General features: G+C 40.4%; 2 protein-coding genes across 2 annotated transcripts in view; one reads left to right on the plus strand and one right to left on the minus strand.

Annotated features, from left to right (window-relative positions):
• The first annotated feature begins 393 nt into the window (after positions 1-393).
• Positions 394-12,397, plus strand: part of LOC308084177 (zymogen granule membrane protein 16-like) — a 28,759-nt gene continuing 16,755 nt past the window's right edge. Inside the window, exons 1-2 of the mRNA XM_080426718.1 lie at positions 394-545; positions 1,249-1,330. Of these exons, the coding sequence (XP_080282844.1) occupies positions 1,270-1,330 (61 nt within the window). The 5' untranslated portion in view covers positions 394-545; positions 1,249-1,269. The remainder of the gene's footprint in view (positions 546-1,248; positions 1,331-12,397) is intronic.
• On the minus strand, positions 7,983-10,418 carry LOC308084477 (alpha-tectorin-like; the record flags this gene model as incomplete). Its single annotated transcript, XM_080427142.1, has 3 exons — positions 7,983-8,234; positions 8,511-8,647; positions 10,118-10,418. 3 exons carry the CDS (start codon positions 10,416-10,418, stop codon positions 7,983-7,985), a joined length of 690 nt encoding a protein of 229 aa, XP_080283268.1.

Consider the following 12,397-nt stretch of genomic DNA (forward strand, 5'->3'; position numbering starts at 1 on the left):
TGGGGTGAACTAGCCCTTTAAGACTCATGTAGGGGATCCAAAAATATGTTATATCCTGTTGCAGCGCATCATCCTCAATTAACACATTAACAGGGTTTTACTGGGCATGTAATGCTGTCATCATAAAACACTTTAATTACAGCTATGACTACATATTTTGATGTGTCTCAAAAACATAAAGGAAAACCGCATGGCAGAAAATGACTCACTCACGCATAAACTTTAAAGGAAGACTTCCTTAATAGTTTATGCAGCGAGCGAGTCTTTTTCTGCCAGTCTTACATATTTTATCGACCAAGCTATGCACCACAGCAGTAATTCATTGCCATCTTGACATTTTAATTGACAGTTAAAAACAGGTCTGTTAAAAAAACAGTCCTGTTTCTTCCTCATGGGAAAGACCCCTTGTCTTTTAAACGCCTACCAGGAAATGTCAGCACATAAGATAGCATATATAAAGACAAGTGATTTCTGGTAGGATCAGTTACAGCACAGACGGAGGTCACTGGACTGACTTTGAGTTCTCACAGACTGGCTGCAGACAGGTAAGCATACAGGGAACAATATAGAATACAAAAGAATAAAATGTAATAGTCACAGCTGTTTATTCACATTAAGAAGCAAGGTATACAACCCACACAAACGGATGTATGTGTGCTCGCGCTTATTAGTTTGTTTGCAAGAGAGCTCTTCTCAGTTCCATCTCTACATTTGCATTCATGTTTCATATCTGCATTGTGCTCTTACAGTGGACAAACACTGAAATACATTGATGTGACATGTTTTACTGACATCTCAGTTGATACATACTCTTTGTACATTGACTGACTGTATTGTATAGTGTACATTTTAGAATATTTGTGACACATTTGAGTGAAATCAGACAGATTTAACTGTAAACTGATTTTAAGGTACATGTACTATATAGGAAAAATGTGATTCTTAGTTTTCTATGTCCATTCCAAATATTCAGAGTCACATATATACACTGTAAATACTACATGACTGTCAACACAGACAGTCTACGCTTGAGAGCTTTTGGTAACATTTTCGGTTAAATGTTGTTAATTGCGTGCAACCTTGTTATACACAAAAGGCTGTGGTAGAATACTGTAGGTGTTTAATAAGGCAACAACATACGTAGCTGCGATATAATCACAATATACCACATCCTCTTGTGTGTTAATGCACTATATATAGTGAAAATGTACTTGATAATAACTGGATAATTGTATCTTCTCTTTCCAGTGTCATTAACTCAGCAACAGCATGGCCGTCGGTTCATTGTTTGTGATTGTGATTGTGTTGCTGTCTTCAGCATGGGCCAAACGTGAGTAGTAACTAGATACTGTGTGTGTGTGTGTGTGTGTGTGTGTGTGTGTGTGTGTGTGTGTGTGTGTGTGTGTGTGTGTGTGTGTGTGTGTGTGTGTGTAAACACAATACAGAAATGTATGTGTGTAAATGTAATGTACGCATATCGTCACCGCAGGGCGCGGTCAAGGCCAAGGTTGCCACGGTATTTAACCAGGTCTGAAATCAAGGGCAGGTGTTGCTGATGGGAGGCAAACAGTTTTTTGACTGTGTTTAGGAGGGCTGTTGATTTAGCCACCATACGTTTAACTGTTTGTTTAATTGTATTTATTATTTGTATGCTGGAGTGATTGGCACGAAAGCTACTAAGAATAAAGCGTTTATTTATGAACTTTATGGACGGTTTGGACTTTGGCAGTTAGCACACGTCGAAACAACCCTAGCCGTCGGTAACCAGTAGTGCCAGAAGTACAGGACTTTAGACACTGCAATTAAGTCAAAAAACTGTTTTCCTCCCATCAGCAACACCTGCCCTTGATTTCAGACCTGGTTAAATACCTTGGCAACCTTGGCCTTGACTGCGCCCTGCGGTGACGTCATCAAATAGAAAACAAATGGCTCTTACACATAAGTAAAGTATGTCATATTTTGGTGACTGGTGGATGTTAATATCTCTCTCTCTCTCTCTCTCTCTCTCTCTCTCTCTCTCTAGCAACCAACGGGACATACAGCTACTCTCTTGCAGTGGGTAAAGGGACAGGTACCTCCTACCAGACCAAGGGGGAGGGACACATCACAGCCATCAGGGTCTGGGAGGCCCATAACGCCTACATCCATGGGTATGTACAGTTCATTTGTCAACAGTAGAAACAAATTATTTTCCTGTATTGAGACAATGTAGGCATTTAGCAGACAGAAAGCTGAACAGTCCTCCAGCTTGGCAAGGCGTCCCAATGAACACAATTGGTTGTGTTCGCTGGAGAGTAGCCGGTGCCGTTCACAAGCTCACAACACACTGCAATACATTTCTGTAGTTCTGCTATTTTCTGCATGACATCCAGTAAATTAGGCAATACCCAGACTAACAGGGTGTTAGTTAGAAGATATATTATATATACTGTATATAGATAAGAACGAGCCCTGAAGTTCCATTAGGTTTCGTGGTATGTTGATCAGGAACAAAGACAACACAAAGTTATGAAGATGAGTGACTCACACGGAAGTAGAGTCTAGACAAGTTGTAAAACGTGTAGCCTACAGCAAACCAAGAATATTCAATGTATGTGTTTTAAGTCACAATGCAATAAGATCTATCAATCTGCCAATGTCAAGTGTCTATAAGTATCTAATATCTAGTACCCATCTAATATCTAATTAGTATCTAATGTAATAAGTAAATATGTGTCTCGTAAATGAATCCTTCCACACATCACATTTTAGTCATTTATGCAGAGCAGTAAGTGTAATGAATGAACAAGTAGAAGGGTTGAGTGTTGTCAAATACAACTCAATGTCGTCATGTTTTAAGCTCTTTATTAAATGAAAGCTGAGAGAATCTGACAATATTTTGGGGGGGAAATTATTTCGTTCAGTCTCTCTCCCTCTTAATCTCTCTTAATCTCCCTCTCTCCCACACACACACACACACACACGCACACGCACACACACACACACACACACGCACACGCACACGCACACGCACACACACACACACACACACACACACACACACACGCACACACCTCTAGGTTTCAGTTTCAGTTTGAAGGCAAATGGAGTGCGGTAATCGGCGGAAAATCTGGCCCCATACTAGAGATGGAGCTGCGTGATGGGGAGGCCATCGTTCAGATCTCTGGGAAATATCACACCAGCAACTACATCTATCAGGTCAGAACAACATCAGTTACTACATCTATCAATGCCACTCACACTGTGTAGTGTACAGTAGGGTTTAACATTTTCCGGGAAATAGCTAATTTTTATTCCCGGGAATTTTCAGACCTTTTTTTTATATGTAGATACTTAAATAGCCAAGGTGCCCAAATGTCCCTATTGTGTCCACCTATGAACTTGCACTAATAATGACTTAAGTAGATTTTTTAAATAAATAAATATAGTATTTCTTAATTATGAATAATTATAGCTTGTAGATGGCGGAGATCTGCCCTGTTGCGCAGCAGCACAGCAGCAGGTGAAGACAATTAACTTAAAGGGATACTTCACTTTCACATAAAATAAACATTTAAAAAATATATTAAAAATAAATGAAAAAAGTAATGGAAAAATCACGGCCCCCTCACGCATTAGAGTGTCCTACTAATGTGTGAGGGGGCCTTTATTTTGCCATAACTTCTTTCATTTTTTAAAAATATTTATTTTTAATGTTTATTTTATGTGAAAGTGAAGTATCCCTTTAAACGAGGAGCTGGGCTGTGCACCCAAAACGCACTCAAACAATGTCAAACTATCACATTCTAGCTGCTGAAATAAATGTTCCATTTGTATCATTATTGACAAGAGAACAGAACATGGATGTTGTTTGTAAAAGGATTATTTATTTAATGTCCATCAGAGCGCCGGTGAGGTCACAGTTTATCTCTTCTTTTGTAGGATATTGATAGCCTAAACTTGTAATTTGTTTGCAGTTATTAATTTATATTAGGCTACTTGCTGGATATTAAGACTCAATTTTGGGATGTTGGCTGTATGTTGTCAAATGTATTGATCAAATGTCGGGTTTTGTAGTGTGATTTTGATGTGCACATGAATGCGCTGCCACTGACAATCAATGAGACAGACAGCTGTTGTGCAGTTCACTTGTTCTACTGGGTAGTTCTAGTAAAATGGTAGTTTGAACGTTCTAAAATGCAAGTGAAGGTAGGGTAGGCATAAGGCTACATTAATGATGATAAAAGAAATCGGACCACATCGGTCTAATACTTTCTCTCTCTCTCTCTCTCGCACGCGCTCTCTCTTGCTCTCTCTCTCTCTCCAGCTCTCCAGTCTCACCTCTCTCTCTATCAAAAGCATTGCTTGGCTTGCACGCATTTTAAGCTGGAATATAGGCTCGAAATCAAACCTACCCACTGTTTATGCAGCGTTTCACTTGAGGTTGAATCTCAACTAGTCAACTGGTCACTGGTGTCTACCGTATTGACAGCAGAGGAAACGGTGAAATCAGCGTGGGCAGGGCAGGCAGGGGTCATCACGGCCACTTGTGTTTTATTTTGTTCATTACTGTTACATTCAGTGCGTCCCATATTTCACAACGGGACGATGGGACCCTGCCCTGGTCGGCAACGCGGCAAGTAACTTGGCTAATTATAATAGTAATTACTCCGCGCTGTAGATAGGCCTTTCTACTAATTAGTATTCATTTCTAACAAGAAAAAAAAAAACGGGATCTCGGGAACCGAAGTCAGTTCCCGGGGCAGTAAATAACCTCGGGATTCCCAGGATTCCCGCATCCCGGGAATCCCGGTGTTAAACCCTAGTGTACAGTCCAAACACATTGCTATGGATAAACCTACCCAATCTATTTCATGACACTAACTAGCTCTTTTCCTTTCACAAAATACTATTATAAACTGCTATTTCTAAGTGGCTTTAGTTTATCGTCACACTATTTCCCTTGAGGGTGGATTGCTGTATTTCAACGTCTTCCAAAGTGAAATAATTGATGTTATCAAAACAGCTTCCCCAACACTAGATACATCTGCATAGTATAAGTTATATATTCATATATGTTCTGCTTTTTATGACTATTAGATTTTAGAAATAACAATGTAATAACCAAATTGTCATTGAACCTTTGATTCCTGTTGCAGGTGCAATTTGTGACCAACAGGGGCCGCTTCTTGACAGCTGGTCAGCCCACTGGCTATTCCTTCAACTTCTACCCACATCACCCTGACGCTGAACTGCTGATGATCAGTGGACGCAACAGTGGTTCAACAATAACCGCCATCGGAGCTCACTGGGGCGTGTTGAATCACTGAATCAAACCATCCACATCAACTCGTCTCATTTAACCTTGGTGTTGATTAATCACCCATTTTCATTCTCTCATTTTCAGTCTCCTGGCATCAAATTTCTCATAGTGCAAACAAAAAAAAATCAGACTCTAATATTCTCTTGTTATGTATGTTTACCACTTTTGCTAATTAAAAATCATTTTAAAAGGGAGCTATTTGATGTGTGAATCTTCTTGTTTTCGATTCACCTTGTTTCCAAAAACAAGGGTATATCCAAGTAAGGGACCTGGATATTGAATAGGGAGCCAAGCAGAGAAACACTGATTTAACCAGTTAGCACACCAGAAAGCAGAACTATGCCGCTTTCTGGTGTGCTAACTGCTTATCTGTAGCGAGTGAACAGTGCAGTCAAAGTGGGGTTTGGGGACCCCCAGGGGTCCTTGAGGTGGTCCTCAGTTTAACCCTTTATACTGTACAGTAAATTGGCTATTTGAAAATAGCAGACAAGCTCACAACCAGTAACCAAAATGTAGGTTTAAATTGACCCAAAGCAGTTGTGTATACATATATACTCTATATACAGTACGTCTACTTCCAACCCAACCCATTAATAACATTTACCAAATGCTCATGCAAGGGAATCTTGTTGGTTTCATAGCAGCCTCTCTTGCCAGGTGGCATGAAGGCTTCGGTCTTGGAAATGAAGACAATGCGGAAGTAATAAAAACGCTGCAGTTCTCATTAATGGCCCCTGCAGCTGATTGCCCCCCTCCAGATGCAAAATATCTTTCATTCCATTGAAGTCAATGGGGATTTGACACGTAAAATTATTATTATTTTGTAAATTATGGTCTAATTAATTTTTAAATGGATGATAAAGCAGGGTATGCTTTCGGGCCAGGCCGTGATTGGGTTATAATGAGTTAAGACCCACCCCTTGCTCCCCTACCCACCAATAGCACACTGGTTGCGGTTGCACTGGTGGTCATTTTTCGCTGAATTAGTGGCTTCAAACCCATTGGTTTCTACAGACCCAGGGGTCGACACTAAGGTCTCAGAGGCACTTGCCCGTCGGGCAAGTAGGCCTACAGGTCATTTTCTACTTGCCCACAGGTCTTGCCCACTTGCCCGAAAAGTAAATAGTCCTTTATAAAATGATGATACATTTGAATTACCATTCAATTAAACACATATTTGTTTACTTTCTACTTGCGAATTATGGGGCTGCACGATAAAAAATGTCATACCTCAATATGTATGCCAAATATCTAAATAGCTATGAATATGACTATGGGTTGAAGGTAGGGTAAGTGATATTTTTTGGTTAAAACAAAAAGGGTTTTGTTATGGGTTAAAGCTCTATATTCTGATAGTACTCATTGCTATAGAGTGTTTGTTCAGTAACAGGGGTCTCTCTGTCTCTCTGTCGCTCTTTGATAGACAGAAAATAAATTTCCAGTTAGGTGACACCATTTCAGCCAATCAGGAGAGAGTACCCATTTATCAGCTTCATTTTTATAATGTTCCAGTTCCAATTTTACATGCTCATTTCTTTGTGTCATCACTTCCAATTTCACTTGTTTAATCTGTATCCTGTCTGAGTTCTCTGTCCTGATTCGATAAAATTGGTATCCTGACTCGAAAAGGCATTTTCTGTTTAATAAAAAGAGCTGGAGAGACAACATGTGCACCTGCCCGTGGGGCAACCAGATAGCAAACTTCACCTGCCCTACCATTTTATTTACCTGCCCCGGGCAGGCGGGCAGGTGTTAGTGTCAATCCCTGAGACCCGTTGTCTGTAGAAACCAATGGGTGACGTCAGGATACCGGCTTAGTCCATATTTTTTATACAGTCTATCTATGCTCACACCGCGTCACAATGCGCAACGTTGTGAGCTTGTAGATCTGCGATTTTTGTCCATTGTTCCCCTCAGAATATGGATGCTGGGGTTGAAGTGGTTAATAATCCCAGGGATAATTAATCTCATTCAAAGAGACAACAGCTGAATATGTTGCTTAATGTCTTTAATATGTATTGATTAATAACTCACATGCACAATTGATTCAAAGCAGTGTCAATAATCTCCCCTCTTCCAAATACATTTCATTCATGCTGAAATATGTATGGACTGATTTACATCATTGATTATACATAGATTACTATGCATTAGTGGAAAGTAAAGTAAAATATGTGATCATATTTTTTTGATTGTAAACATGTTATAACAGATTGTAATTAAAGTATTTCTTCATATAATGGCAGGCAATTCATTATTCAAGTGATAGTCTGTAGTTTGTGTATGCGTACGTGTTTGTTTGTTTGTTTGTTTGTGTGTGTGTGTGTGTGTGTGTGTGTGTGTGTGTGTGTGTGTGTGTGTGTGTGTGTGTGTGTGTGTGTGTGTGTGTGTCTGTGTGCGTGCGTGCGTGTGTGCGAGTGTGCGTGTGTTGAAATGACTAATTTAGCTGCATGGTTTATGCCATTCAAGTGATCAGTTAACAGTACATCACATCACATAATGTATTATAGTTAAATAATATGTTTATTTTAGTACCTTGAATAGAACATTGAATTTAATATATATATATATATATATATATTGTAAATGTACCATTATCCACTCAGTGTTACGTTATCGTTACGGGTCCATGTGGTTACATTTGTAACCAAAATGTAGGTTTAAATTGACCCAAAGTAGTTTAAAACTTCCAACCCAACCCATTAATAACATTTGCCAAATGCTCATGCAAGGGAATTGGTTGGCTGGTTTCATAGCAGCCTCTCTTGCCCTTCTTTACGCCACACTTCCCTGTACAGGGTGTGTTAATGCAGGACACCACACCCCCGCTGCAAACACAGTAGCGGTTGCAGTCGGGGTAGAACCTCTCACCGTCTGGAACATAGTGCCCCTCGAACTGACAGCCACACTGCGACACCCGCACACAGCGATCCTGAAAGGTGAACGTGAGTTCTCATTACATTTCCATCACCATACTGTAGCTACTTAAGCCTTATTTAAGAGAGAGAGAGAGAGAGAGAGAGAGAGAGAGAGAGAGAGAGAGAGAGAGTAGTGTCGTGATTTGCGGTGATAATAATAAATTGCTGTGGGATTTCATATTTTCCGGTCTTTGTCATTAAAAAAGATCGGTCAAAAAGGGCAAATAACATGGCCTAAACTATACTTGTTTGTCCCCTATGTTTTCTATGTTGTATTGTGGGTTGTTTACCTGGCTCAGTAGGTAACCATGGTTACATTCACAGCCCTCAGAGGCTGCATCCTTGCAGCTAGTAGGAGTTTGATCGGTACATGTAGCAGGACAGGCTGACGCTGACAAGCTGAACTCACTGGCTGGACAGTTCATCGCTGAAATATACACACACACACACACACACACACACACACACACACACACACACACACACACACACACACACACACACACACACACACACACACACACACACACACACACACACACACACACACACACACACACACACACACACACACACACAGTTTCATGCTGTGGTAGAAGAAGTACTAAAACTGTTTATACTTTCTATGTAGAAACATTCTGTTACAAGTGATTTTTTTTTTTACTTAATTAAGGAACAAAAGTATTGTCATCAAAATATACTTAAAGTACCAAAAGGTAAAGTACTCATTATGCAGAATGTCCCGTTTCACAAGTTATCATTGTGTCTCAAATGTATAAAACATCTATTGAAAATAGCAGATCTACAACCTGGTAGATCGGCTATTTTCAAATAGCCAAAGTTTCTAAATCTACAAAGTAACCAGTAACTAAAGTTTTCAAATGATTGTAGCGGAGTGAAAGTATAATATTTGTCTCTGAGATGTAGTGAAGTAGAAGTAAAAGTATAGAAAATTGGAAATACTTTTACAGTAAAGTAAAAGTACCTCAACATTTTACTTAAGTACAGTACTTTAGTACCGTAAATGTACTTTCCACTGCTAGTTTCATGAATACAAATCCCCAAAATCGAGTAGGTGCTGGGCGAAGAACAGTACTCACAGAAAACAAAACAAAAACTCTCCTACACAGTTGGGCTCCATTTCAAACAGATTTGTATTGCCCCCACTACAGTAAGTACCTAGTAGGGTTGGGACCACAATGGACACAAGCCTTCAGGGATTTTTGTGTTATCCTTTTAGCATGATTGTATAACTGTACCTCTACTTTTTGCAAACTGTTCATAAGGAATTCAATCAATCAATCAATCAATCAATCAATCAATCAATCAATCAATCAATCAATCAATCAATCAATCAATCAGTGTGTTAATGTGTTAGTACTTATTGTACAACAGTGTGTATATAAATATCAGTACTTATGTGCAGTGTTGCCATGTCCGCTTATTATAAGCGACCTTGGGCTTGTTTTTCTGTAAACGTCACTTGTAAATATTGCTAGTTGCGGGTTGCGTTTTTTTTTGGTTATATTTGCTTATTTGGGCTTGTTTCCTAATGTTGTTTAAACCAGTGGTTCTCAAACATTTTCATGTCAAGGACCCCCAAATGAATATGTATTTGTGCCAGGGACCGCCCATTCAAGTTTTGTGTTGTTAAAATGTTTAAAAAATATTCCACATTTTTCACATTTTCTTCAAGAATGTTTTGAAAATAGCAGATCTACAAGCTCACAACCCGTCGCATCGCGACGGGTTGTGAGCTTGTAGATCGGCTATTTTCAATTAGCAAGGGCTCATGTAGCCTAGTTGCTTCTCTTGGGCTTGTTTTCATAGACCTGGTTGCTTATTTCTATCGCAGAATCTGGCAACACTGCTTACGCGTATGTATGTATGTGCCTACAGCAGAAGTCCTTGGACCTCCAGTTGTCTACCTTCCCCCCCACCTCCTGACACTCCTGCACATAGTCGGCGATGATGACACAGGCGGAGGCCGCCTTCCCTTTGGTCTGCATCATGTCGTAGACGCAGTCGCTGTGGAATTGCTCGGAGTCGACGCGGCTCGCGCAGTCTCGCAGGGGGCCGTCCTTGGACACGATGACGTCACAGGCCTCCGTGAAGCTGGGCGGTTCGACGCCAGGGTCGAGAGGCCGGACGCAGTGTTTACCCACAATCACACAATAATACACACAGATATTCACCATTAAAAACTTCACCGCGGAGGTTGTGGGTGGTGCGTGGTGCATCCGGCTTTGTCGAGTGTTTATACGAACACAATGGGTTGGGGGAGGGATGCCGGGCGGGGAGGGTGATAATTGTCATTGTGCGTATCATGCAATTATGGTCTAATTCATTAAAAAATGTATGATAAAGTAGGGTATGATTCTACGGCTTCTGCTTGCTCTACTGAGTGAAGACCCTAACCCTCGCTGGCCCCTTCCAGCCAATAGTTTTTCGGGACCGGAGATTCCATTATGATGGATTTGAATTTGCCGAAAAAGTGGTTTCAAAACGGGTCTGTAGAAACCAATAGGTGACGTCACCGCTCCCTTAGTCGTTTTTTTTGTCTATGGTGACAACACACAAATGTGTGTGTGGGGAGGAATCAATTGGCATAACAACATGAGGGGGTAAAAAAAAATGCATTTTTAAGCCTTAATGCTATGTGCATTGAAGGAGTAGTTCACCCAAAAAAAAATATTTTCTATCAATTACACCCCCCATGAAGTCTTGAATTTTTTGTCGCATTCCTGAGCCAATAATTTGACTCAACTAAATTATTGGCTCAGGAATACGACAAAAAAAATGTCCATGAATTCAAGGCTTCATGGGGTGTGTAATTGATAGAAAATAAGATTTTTGGGGGGCAAACTACTCCTTTAAGGCATTGCAAAAAAGGCAACAAAAATACAAAGCAAGGAAACAGTGGCATAACAACTCAATTGGGAGGAAAAACAAAATGTAAAAATATAGCTGCAAGCTGCGATAATACGGGGCCAGTGATTGCAGAGAGAAGAAAGAATCATTTGCTGGTCTCGGACAGGGACAGGCTGCAGGTTGAGAAAACTCTCAGCACTGAACTCAACAAGATCTGCATCTGGCTCTCTGACAACAAACTTTCATTACACCTGGGTAAAACTGAATCCATCCTCTTTGGGTCCAGTCCTAACCTTAGCAAGGCTGAGAGTTTCACGATCAAAGTGGGTGATGATGTTATCACAAGAAAGGAGGAAATTACCTACCTGGGTTCCATCTTGGAGGCAAACCTCTCCGGTAACAAAAACGCCGAAAGAGTGATCAAAACAGTCAACCAAACAACACGCTATTTGTGGAGGATTGATCGTCTAGTCAGTAAGAATACTCTGAAGATTCTTGCAGGGGCCCTCTTACAAGGTCATTATGATTATGCATGCACTTCATGGTATCACAACACCTCCAAGGCCTTAAAAACAAGGCTCCAAACATCCCAAAACAAACTTGTAAAGCTACTTCTTGGCCTCAATCACAAAACCCATCTAACCCCTGCTCATTTTGCTAGGATTGGATGGTTTAGGGTTGAGGACAGAGTACAGCAACTTGCTATGGGTCTGGTCTTCAAGATACACCACAACATTGGGATCCCCCTGTATTTGTCAAAATACTTCCAAAATGTTAATGAAGTCCATGATCATAACACCAGAGGCAGCTCCACAAATCATGTTCAACCCAGATTTGGCTCAACAAAGGGAATGAACTCATTCTCATGCTATTCATCAAAAATGTGGAATGCTCTACCAAAAGGAGTAAAGGAGTGTAAAACCCTACTCACTTTCAGAACTGCCCTAAAGATACACCTTCAGGAGGCTGCAATTCAAAAATGGCCCCTGTCCAAGTCCTAAACTACCCCATGTCCTAACCTAACCTACCCCCCTACCCCCCCCCCCCCCCTCTCTCTTTCTTCTTTTGAACATATTTTTCACTCTTCATACCAGTAACCTGTAAACTGATTGTATGACATTCTGTATAGTAGTGTGTATATCTGTCTGTCTCTTATATGTCATCATGATTTGTGTGCATGGGGTTATCATCTTAAACAAGCTCAGTGCTTAATGAGATTTCCAGTTTAGTAGACCTTGTATTGTGAATTTGTACTTCCATGTACTGTTATGTACTGTCATGTACTGTGCTCATGTCTTACTAAATA

Source organism: Gymnoscopelus braueri, assembly GCF_963280865.1.
Source record: "Gymnoscopelus braueri genome assembly, chromosome: 4".
Classification (NCBI taxonomy): Eukaryota; Metazoa; Chordata; class Actinopteri; order Myctophiformes; family Myctophidae; genus Gymnoscopelus; species Gymnoscopelus braueri.